At 47.5% G+C, this 10881-nt stretch overlaps 1 protein-coding gene across 1 annotated transcript; it reads right to left on the minus strand.

Moving 5' to 3' along the window:
• Positions 1-1934: 1934 nt before the first annotated feature.
• On the minus strand, positions 1935-9771 carry EAH_00039850 (Chromosome III, complete sequence, related; the record flags this gene model as incomplete). Its single annotated transcript, XM_013395315.1, has 11 exons — positions 1935-2002; positions 2194-3193; positions 3417-3543; positions 3837-3954; positions 4290-4412; positions 4526-5077; positions 5515-5600; positions 5821-5926; positions 6315-6377; positions 7154-7262; positions 7696-9771. The coding sequence occupies 11 exons, from the start codon at positions 9769-9771 to the stop codon at positions 1935-1937; spliced, it is 4428 nt and encodes a 1475-aa protein (XP_013250769.1).
• Positions 9772-10881: the final 1110 nt, after the last annotated feature.

Genomic DNA, 10881 nt, shown 5'->3' on the forward strand with positions numbered 1-10881 from the left:
ATATATATATATATATATGCACATATATATTACATATTATATATATTTGTATATATATATGCACTCTGCCTAAACAAGGCACTGCCGTATTCATCGTTTATATGGAAATATTTGTAGCGCATGGATCGAATTTCAACCTGTCGAACCCAAGCACAATGGCAGGTGACCTCTGTGCGCTCCCAGCTCTATCACACCATTGTGGGGCAAACGCGCCAGGAAACATGAATGTATCTCTTCTAACGTTTGCTTAATTAATTTAATAAAGGCTGCCCTCTCACCAGAACCAACCAGGACACCTTCTGCATTTAAATTCGGCGGGTTGGGCGCACAACTCGCATCTTGGTTTCACCCCAGGCGGCAGAGCCAGGCGGCTGACATGTTCTACTAGCATTTTGTTGAGGAACTCAGCTTAGACACAAAGTTAAAAGAGATTAAATTACAGATTTAACACAAGAATCTTTGCCGACGTTTCCCGCAGAGAGCAACAATCATTCTGCTCGCGAGTTGCATTGAGGCTCTTGGCGTTTGTTCCCGGCTACAGTGCGCTGTATATCGAATCCCAGCCTGAGATTTCAAAATATGGCATTACATAAAACACAGATAATTTTATTTTAATCTTATTTCATTTCATTTGCTATTTTCTGGTGTGATTTGCGTTGCCAGGGCCCCACCAGAGGAAGCGAGCGAAGGCCTGCATGTGGCAGAGTGACCGTGGGGAGCGACCATGGAGTGAAATGCGACAAAAACTAGTTCTTTTGCCTTCCAAATAATCACTAAAGTTCAACAAACAAAGAAAGAAAGCTAGGAAAATAGTGCAGATTTCATCTCCCTGACCGCTACACCCCCATACTATCGAGTTCGAGATGAAATGATGATAGTTTCGTGCAGAACCTAGTTAACCTAATGGCTTTTTCACATGACAGGTGCTAATATATCAATATATATAACAAAACATGAGCCTTGAATGTTTGAATAAACTCTGTGCACATGCTTCACAGAGACGAGGCGTAATAATGCAGTAAAATGACCGCAGTAACAAATAAAAGGCTGAAATTTGAAGGTTTGCCTCACCTTTAAGCGCTTTCCATGTGTGCATCATCTATATGGTGTCTTCATGCGTTTATTTTTCACGTCGTTTTCCTCACGGAACATTCTTAATGCAACACCCTTGCCCAATACAATCAACATCGTCGGCGCAGGGCTGGGGAAAAAGAAGAAAGCAGCAAGCGTAGCGACAGCTGGCCGGCCTCAACAACAACGCGTTCGCCTTGCAACCATTATGACTGCATTATAATGGTTGAATTGAATTTTGCTTGTTTTTTACCTTTAACATGAACCACATCGGGCTAGTCATATAATTACGCAAATAACAAAAAGCAGTAAACTACAAAAATAGCTGACGGTTTTGTTGCAATGCTTGTGTTTATCACGGGTCTAACCCCATACATCTCTCCTATTTAACGTCGATGTTCCTTCTCTTCACTCTAATTCTAAGAAGCTTGGACAAAGTATATTATTATTCCTGCACGCATCTAAACCCCTTGGGATTACCAGCAGGCAGCAGCATGTCGGAATGTTGTTCATCACTGGCAGCAGTTAAACTCTGGTGTGTAACTGCATAAGATGTTGCAATTACAACAACAATGTTTTTGTTGAATTGCAAAACACGCAACTACAGAAAGCCGCACACTGGCGGGAGTTTTACGCTGAAACGCGAAAGGGGGAACTTCCCTTTTAGAAAACAAACAAAAGACTCAACACGAATGCAAAACATACAAAAAGAATTCGCAACGGGCACAGAGCGTTTATAAGGTATTTCTACTGATCCGCAGCGTTACGAACTCCGCTGCACATCGCCGTCTAAAAATCATATTCCTCTAAATCTATTTAGTCTGTATCAACTTTATTTCATTTTATATTTCTCCACCTTTTAGTTAAGAACCTGATGACCAAGGAGCAGCAGGAGGGTTCAGCTGAAGCCCTGCAGCATCGGGCCTGACACCTGCAGCAAACAAACACAAAAAAACGTAAATCTAAATATAGAGGCAACAACATGCATGCATTCATCCATGCAGATGAATATAGACAAATGAACACCCATTTGCAGCAGCCCTATGGATAAAGAACTTCTTCCTAAGTTAAGCAGATAGTAAATGAGTTGAAAATACACCCGAGCGCTGAATAGGCGCCCACCTGTGTTGTCACGACTGGTTGCACTTGCAGATTTAAAATTATGGGAGATAAGGTGTTGCCACTGGGGCCACTGGCCCATGCTGAGGCTCCTCGCAACAGCAAGCTGTTGCTGTAGACTAGCACATCCTCTGATGAACGTAGGGTGCTGAATTGCATTATTATTGGTTTCTGCATCAGCCTTCATTTTTGCTTTTTCCTTCTTTTCTGTGTCCTCTGTTCTTGTTTCATTACAACACCCTTCCTCATTTGCGTCCTTGCATGCTGCTGCCCCAGGTGATGCTTTCTCTGTTTCTTCTTCCTTTGTTTCTTTTGTTTCTTGTGCGGTCGTTCCTCCTGCAAGTCGCTGATAGAAAAGGATATACGGTGAGGCCGCGAGCACCCGCTGCAGGTCTACGGGCTCCACTACTTTATCATCCGCTCTGAACCAACAGTCTGAGTCGATGTGCTTTACGTAGCAGACGTAATGCCCCTGTTCAGTGGCAGGGCCTTCATGCTCCACCAACGCCGCCAGTGTATAGCCGTATCCCGAGACCCGGGCTCCCTGAGATGTACGTACAGCCTGAGGTGTACGTACACCTAGAGGAGAGCCGGGTTTAGAATCCTCTGCTTTTGCCGCTGTTGCGTCGTCAGTTTCAGAATTGCTAGCAACAGAAACAGAAGCACTATCTGATGGCTGTGCCGTATCGCTGCGCTCATTGATTGCTATTTGTCCCGACTCCATTTCCTCTTCTTTCGAGTCCTTTGCACTCTCCGGTGCGTTCACTGCGGTGGAGGCGTCAACCGGCGCAGCCGCACCTCCTTCCCTGTCCTCCGAGGTGTACGCGCACCTCACCTTACGCACCTCTTTGCCAGGACTCACGCATGTGGGCGCGGGCAAGTGGTCCACCGATGCTGCTGCTGCTGCGGGAGGAGGAGGAGCAGCAGCAGGAGCAGCAGCACTGCTGCCCTCCACGTAGCTGGACAGGTCAAGGTAGTCGCCGAAGTGTACCGGGTTCCAAATCTGAATACGCAACGAATGTGTTAAACCCTAAACCCTAAAGCATAAATCCAAAACCCCAAAGCGTTGAGGCCAGTAAACGGGTCTGGATAAACATGCAGAAAAGAAACAAACTACTAATAACGGAACGCTGGGCTGCTGAACAGCCAGTAGAGGGAAGCCATTCATGAACACAGACAGCACCACCTTCATGAGCTCAGTGTTTAGGGTTTAGGGTTTGTCTTACCTTGTAGGTTTGTTTGCCTCTCACAAACCTCTTCAGCGTCAAACACAACACAAAAGGCAAGTGGCCCTCCACCAGTGAACAGCTCTTTACTGCATCCTGTTTGGAGTTGCAGTGCTCACAGAAATACCTAAACCCACACGCAAACCCTAATCCCTAAACACTAAACCCTGAACCCTAAACCCTCAATATGAGAGTGCATAGGAAGCAAGCCCTGAATTTCAAGCTACGGTTACTCAGCGTTGAATCCTCAGCCCCTCATCGTCTACACGAGCCCTCATTCTGATAAACCCTAACCCCTAAACACCTCAAGACCCCCCTCTGTGGGCCCTAAACCATAGAAATGCATTTGGGACACATAACACGCAATACGCAACCAGAAACGTTGCGGGCCGCCGCCGCATGCATGCAGCAGCAGCTCACCCTTCTCCTGAAGAGAGCTTGAGAGACTCGCAGTCTTCAGCGAAGTGTCTGTCTAGACACTCCACGAGATCCACAGGCGACAACAAATTCAAAAAGGAAGAAGGCTTCAGTCTCAAACCTCCACACAAACCCACACAAACGCAACAATTCAAACCCGTGAAATCCTCGTACACCCGCCCAAAACCCTAAACCCTAAACCCTAAACCCTTGGCCCTGAGAAGTTGAACCTGCCGTACCGCCCTTCTCCTAGCACTACAACGCTAAACCCTAAAACCCTAAACCCTATATATATATAATATTGGGTTCTTAAGCTTGAAGGTTTTAGGGTTTAGAGTAAATTTCTTGCGATGCCAGAGGCCGTGTGGTCGCTGCTGCGAGGTAGGCCGAGGGTTTAGGGTTTCCACTGCAGTATCGCCATGCTTCAAGAATTAGGGTTTAGGGTTTAGAACGAACTCGCATGATAACAAGACTCTTCTTGAGCTTCTCTCGTCATAGCCACTGCCAAACTCTTGAACGGCACTAAGGTGGACGTACACCTGCCGCATTTAGTGCATCGTACTTTATCAACTTCTGCGCCTGCAATGCATCATTCATTACACATCATAAATAAAAAGAAGTGTCGATATGTCTCAGCCAGTGCCGCCACTTCGCGGCATCAATGGGCTGAACAGACACCCCAAAAGTCACACCTTCAAAGAAAACAGAAAATAGAGTAGGCAACTCTCCACAACCAGGTGGGTCTTCTCCTTGTTCCGCCCCCCCTCCCCCTGCTGCTGCTGTTGCTGCTGCTGCTGCTGTTGCAGCTGCGGATGGGGGGTTCCCTTTGCTCCATTCGTTCTGCGCTGCCTCTTCGTATGGGCCGGGGTACACCTGCAGTGCTGCTGCTGTTGCTGCTGCCGGGCCTTCTGCATCATGAAATCCTGCAGCACCTCCTTCCCGCTGCTTGCATGCGTCTGCTGAGGAAGCTGCTGCCTCATCTATCCGTTCTGATGCTGCTGGTGTTTTCTTGGGGCCCCATGGAGCGGGCCTCCAGCAGGCCCCTGTGGTGCTGCTACTGCTGCTACTGCTGCTACTGCTGCTGCTGCTGTTGCTGAGGGTCCGCTTATCTAGACGCCTAGGCATCGCCTGTAGCATCAATGCCTCTTGAAGAGGAACACCTGTAGCCACTGCACGCAACTCGCCGTCGAGGAAATCCAACAAAAGCCGCAAAAACTCGTCGCTGTCCTGCATCTCCCGAGGGTCTGCATGCGCATACATACACCCCAATATACATTTATATATATATATATATATAAGATCTAGATAATAGAATACAATAGAGTACAATATACAACATAATTTTATTCACATGCTCATAATATGTTAATAGTACAACATTATTGATATGTTGTATTTTATATATACAACCTAAATCCATATGAATAATATAACATAATAGGATGACACAATGTAATGCACACATAGAGAAATATATACCTATATATATGCATATATATACGTCTGGTGCAGACAAGCACTGCAAATGTTGTTGGTTAACCCTACACCCTAAACCCTAAACCCTGAAACGACGCGAAAAGAGCCCCAACGACCAACAAGAACCGACACCCGGACACCTGCATGCATGCATGCATTTATATACATGCATGCATGCATGCATGTAAGTAAGTAAAGGATTTACCGAAGTCTGGCATTATTCTGCAACACACTTGGTACAGCGCCTCGGGCTTTATAAAGCGAACAGTGCTGGGGGACCTCCACATGTGGCTGGCAGCAAACGCACAGGCAGCCCCAAACCCTAAACCCTAGACCCTAGTCCCTAGACCCTAAACCCTAGACCCTAGAGGGTGGCCCCCTGTACTGTCCCCAGCTCAGCTGAGCGAGCATCATCCGAACAAAGCACAAAACTGAGGTGTACAGACACCGCAGATATGCCAACCATCCTTGCATGAAATAAACCCGAAGCCCTTTAATTCTATCAACGCACTTGATAACAACCGCAAGCTCCCATGTAACAGAGGTGGTGTAAGTAGGAGTATGAATGAGATGGTGGGGGCCTCGTTTTAAGCGTTTAAAGTGCTGCCGCGAGGCCTCTGCAGCAACAAAGACAAACAAAATACAGTAAACGCGTGGTTGGTATTGTTTCGTTGCTGCTGTTTTGTGGTGTGTTGTTTTGCTGTTGCTTTCTTGCTGCTGCTTTGATGGTGCTATTGGCCTGTTGTTGCAATACTACCGTTGCTGCTGCTGCTGCTGTTGCTGTTGCTGTTGCTGTGGACAGATTATCGTATGCTATTATTGGAGCACAGCGAATAATGTTCAGCCTATTATTTATATATATAAGAACATATATAAATATAAAGATAAATATCAACACAAATATAAGACTTAAATAAAAGTATACATGTATATACATATATATATATATATATATACTTATGTAGGTAGACAAAACAATAGTAGATGCATGCAGTGGGTATATACCAAGGTAAGTCGTATAGGCTTCATACTGCCTCCCCAGTAGATCTGAAGGCGGTAACATTTTAGCTGTGCATACACCGCAGAAAGACATAAATAATACAATAAAATGTTTTCTTTAATTCACAACTACATTGAAGTAATCTGCAAGCTACTTGTATCACTATAAACATCGCTCGTTGCTGTGCTGCTGCTGCAGCAACTCAAAATTCTCATTTTGCAGGACAAGGATAAGAATATGCTGTTGAACTGAGGCGGGTGCAGCACAGGGCAGCATTGCTTAGGGTTTAGGGTTTAGGGTTTAGGGCTTGGTGGGGGGGTTTTGCTGCTGCGCGTCATAGGCATTTATAAAAAACAACATTAAAACTATTATCGTTCATTTGCATAATAATAATATTATTATTAAATACTAGCATCAGTAGAATTGTCATTATTATTATGTATTAACTATTAGTAGAACTGTTATTATTATTATATTATGTGATGTATTACTATTGCTCTCGCTATTCCTATTATAGTCATCATTGCCGAAATTAGTTTAGTCTTATAATTATTATTTACTATTATAACATTTATTATTAAAATTTATTTTTATTACTGTTTTCTCATTGCTAGTATCCATTATTATTATAACTAATATTATTATTACTATTATTATCAATTATTATTCTTATCTGTTATTACTATTACTGTTATTCCTATTACTATTCTTATAATTATTATTTATTATAATTACAAGTGTTATATCTATTATTATTTATTGTAAAAATAACGATTATTACTACTACCTACTATTAAACCAACAACAATAAGACTTAATTATTATTAAGATATACTCCGCTTACAGTAATTGAGGTAAAAATCCCTCAATGGCTGCACATGAGCTAAGTACTGCAACACGACATTTAAAAAACAACTCCCGCCACCCAAATTCAATAACCCTACTGAAGGGACCTGCAGCAATAAAACATGCAGCAGCAGCACATACAGCAGCAGCAGATGCAGCAGCAGCAGATGCAGCCAGGGAAGCAGCAGCAGATGCAGCAGCAACGTATATGTGTAGTAGCAGTAGCAGCACGTGCAGCAGTAGCAGCATGTGCAGCAGCAGCAGCCGTTGCATTTGTATTTGCTATTTGCTGCAGCACACTGCAACAGACGATGTGAATTTATTTATTGAAGATAACAAACAAAACTAAATAAATTTAATGACAAACAAATGCAGCGATGAGCAGACGGCAATAAAAAAAAGTAAACAAAGATAAACAAAAATATATAAACAAACAAATGTAAACAAGCAAATACAAAACAAAGAAAGGCAAGGAAAGATAAGCAGAAAAAGGTAAAGAAATAAGCAATGATATAAAAACCCCTCAAATAATCTCCGCACCTTCGTGAGTTGCTGCTGCTGCGGCATAGCAGCCCCAAACCCCAGCACTGTGCATGCAGCACCGCGAGCAACAGGGGGGCTCCTGCTGCTGCTGAAGGGGGGCCCCCTTCCTTCTTTAGGGTACACCTGGGGGGCCCCCCTTCGCCCACAAACTCGACGGCCGCCACGGCGGCGGGGGCCCCCCTTTGTATATGGGGGCGCAGCAGCAGAAGCTGCAGTGTCACCCTCACCGCAGAAACCCTCTCCTGCTGCTGCTGCTGCTGCTGTTGCTGCTGAAGCTGCTGCTGCTCCTGCTGAAGCAGCAGAAGCAGAAACAACTCCTGTACCTCCGGTGTTGATGTTCTCACTTTTCACACTCAGCGACCCTGAGGCTGTTGCTGTTGCTGTTGCTGTTGCTGTTGCTGCTGCCGCCGGGGGCCCCACAGGGGAGGTACCCGGCACCGTCAGCTGATGGAAGGGTGCTGACGCACCACCCCACAACCTGCTGGGGCCCTCCTCTGGTGTCCATACACCCGAAACGGCTGCAGCAGCAGCCGGAAGACTGCTGCTGGTGGGAGGGGCCCAGGGGGCCCCCACTGTGTCGCGTGCTGGAGGTGCCGCCCATCCTTGCTGCAAGGCGAACTGCTGCTGCTGCTGCTGCTGCTGGTGCTGCTGCGATGCAGCAGCAGGAAGCAAAGAGGGGATCGCAGGAGAGGGGAGGGTTAATGGTGGGCCCCCAACTGCTGCAGGCCCCTCTTGACAAGCTTCTAGGAGATGCCTCCACCGCTGCTGCTGCTGCTGTTGCTGCTGCAGACTTCGCAATATCTGCTGCTGCATCTGCTCATTCTGATGCAACTGCTGCAGCAACGACTGCCTGTTTTGCTGCTGCTGCTGCTGCTGTTGCTGCCCGGCAGCAAAAGGCAGCGCTCCACAATGAGTGGGATCCGTACTGGGGAGGGGGCCCTCCTCTGCTGCTGCTGCAGCGGGAACTGCAGAAGCAGGAGCAGCAGCAGCAGGAGCAGCTGCTGCTGAAGCAGGAGGCTTGTCAAAGGGATTCAGCTGCGCTGCCATTCGCTGTGAAATAAGGGGGCCCTGCGGGGCCCCAGCAGCTTGAGCCTGGGTCTCCCCGACGCTGCTGCTGCTGCTGCTACAGCTGCTGCTGCTGCTGCTGCTGCTGCTTGGTTCAGCGGCTGTAGTTGTTTCTAAGGCAGATGAGAGGGCTGCTGCAGCCGTCTCTTCTCTTACCCTCTGCACAGGGGCCCCACAGGGGGCCAATGGGGCCCCGGCAGGGGCCCCTGGGGCCCCCATCTGTGGGTTCGGGGGCCCCTGACATCCTGTGGGGGCCTCGCAACTGGAGGCAGCGATAGAAGGTTGAAGCAGACGTTGGGGCTGCTGCTGCACTTGCTGCTGCTGCTGCAGTTGCTGCTGCAGCTGCTGCTGCTGCTGCAATGGCACCTGCTGCTGCTGCAGCAATGGCACCTGCTCCTGCTGCTGCAGTGGGTCCACTGGTTGCTGCACTTCCTGCCTCTGCTGCTGAAATGGCTGCTGCTGCTGCAGCTGCTGCTGTTGATGCAATGGCTGCTGCAGTTGGTAGTGCTGCTGCTGCAGTTGCTGCTGCTGCAGTTGCTGCTGCTGCAGTTGCTGCTGTTGCAGTTGCTGCTGCTGCAGTTGCTGCTGCTGCAGTTGCTGCTGCTGCAGTTGCTGCTGCTGCAGTTGATGCTGCTGCAGTTGATGCTGCTGCAGTTGCTGCTGCTGCAGATGCTGCTGCTGCAGTTGCTGCTGTTGCAGTTGCTGCGCTTGGCGCTGCTGTAATTGTTGTAGTTGCTGCTGCAGTTGCTGCTGCTGCTGCTGCTGCTGGATTTGTAGAGGTAACGTAGCAACTCCAGGCGCAAGGGCAGCAAAGGTAGGGGTGGCCCTAAAAGGGGTGCCGCAGGAAGCAAGGTGTTGCTGCTGTTGCTGCTGCAGCAGCAGCAGCAATTGCTGTTGCTGCTGCTGCGGTGTGGGGCCGAGTGGAGAGGGAAGCTGCTGCTGAAAGGAGACTAGGGGGTTGCGGGGGCCCTCTCTGTTGACACCTGCGCAGTCGGTGTGCGACTGCATGAGGCCCCAGCCAGGGGGCTCCCGGCAGCAGCAACAGCAGCAACAGAAGCAGCAGCAGCAGCAGCAGCACTGACAACAGCAGCACAAGCAAAAGGAATGGCAAGCGTTAATATACCCACCGCCACAGAGCTGCTTCGATGTGCTCTTCCGTCAGTTTTCGGTGCTGTTGCTGCTGCTGCTGCTGCTGCTGTCGCTGCTTGGGGCAAGTTCGTTGTAGGGTAGCTGGCTGATACCGCACAGAAGATGTTGCATCTGCTGCTTCTCTAGAGTAGTCTCGCTGTGTGTCTTCTTCTCCTCTTCCCCTTTCGTTTGTTTATTTATTCCTTCTCTATGCACTGTGGCTGAGGTGTCTGTACACTGCGCTGCTGAAAATTGAATATTTAGAATAGACAGTGGCAGAGAGGCAGCAGAAAGCTGCGAAGAAGGGGCAGCTAAGAAGGCGTAGAAGAGGGTTTCAAGAGGCAGTAAAGAGCAGCAGAACAACCCGCATGCAGCTTGTTGGTGTTAATCGGTGTGTTGAATGAGGGCAGGGTTGTTCCAGGTTTAACAGCTTAGCTCCCAGTTAAGGAAGGCTGAGACAGCTGTTGAAACTGCTGCATGCAGAGAAGAAAGAAGAGAAGAAAAACAGAAAAGAAGAGGGAATTGGGGCTCTAGAGCAGCCCCCACAGCTGGCGGCTTTGCAGCTGAATGTGAGCATACGCTATAGAAAGCTGGATTTCTTCCTTTGAACACTTGGTCTCTGTAGTTTAGCACTTGTTGTAGGGGTTTTAAACATAAATGTAATCTAAATTAACACGTTTTTTCCAGAAAAAACAAACAAGAATGAGGCTTCAAATGCAATCAGCTGCAGTGTAAAACCCGCCTCACCGATAGCCGCTACACTGCACTGCAACTCCTTTTGCTGTCATGACAGTGGAAAATGATTAAAAATATAGTTTAATTGATTTCATAATTAAAAAGGGTTTGATTTTTAATATATTTTCCTCCTTTTTTTGCAATTTTTTAGGGCAATTCCTCGTAGAAAACCGCAGCCGTAGACAAAAATGCTGAGTTGTACATAACACTCGGCGCACTTCAACACACGAGGCAGAGAAGAGTTGCAAGTTTTCT

This window comes from Eimeria acervulina, genomic scaffold (assembly GCF_000499425.1).
Source record: "Eimeria acervulina Houghton genomic scaffold, Eah_scaff475, whole genome shotgun sequence".
Taxonomy (NCBI): domain Eukaryota; phylum Apicomplexa; class Conoidasida; order Eucoccidiorida; family Eimeriidae; genus Eimeria; species Eimeria acervulina.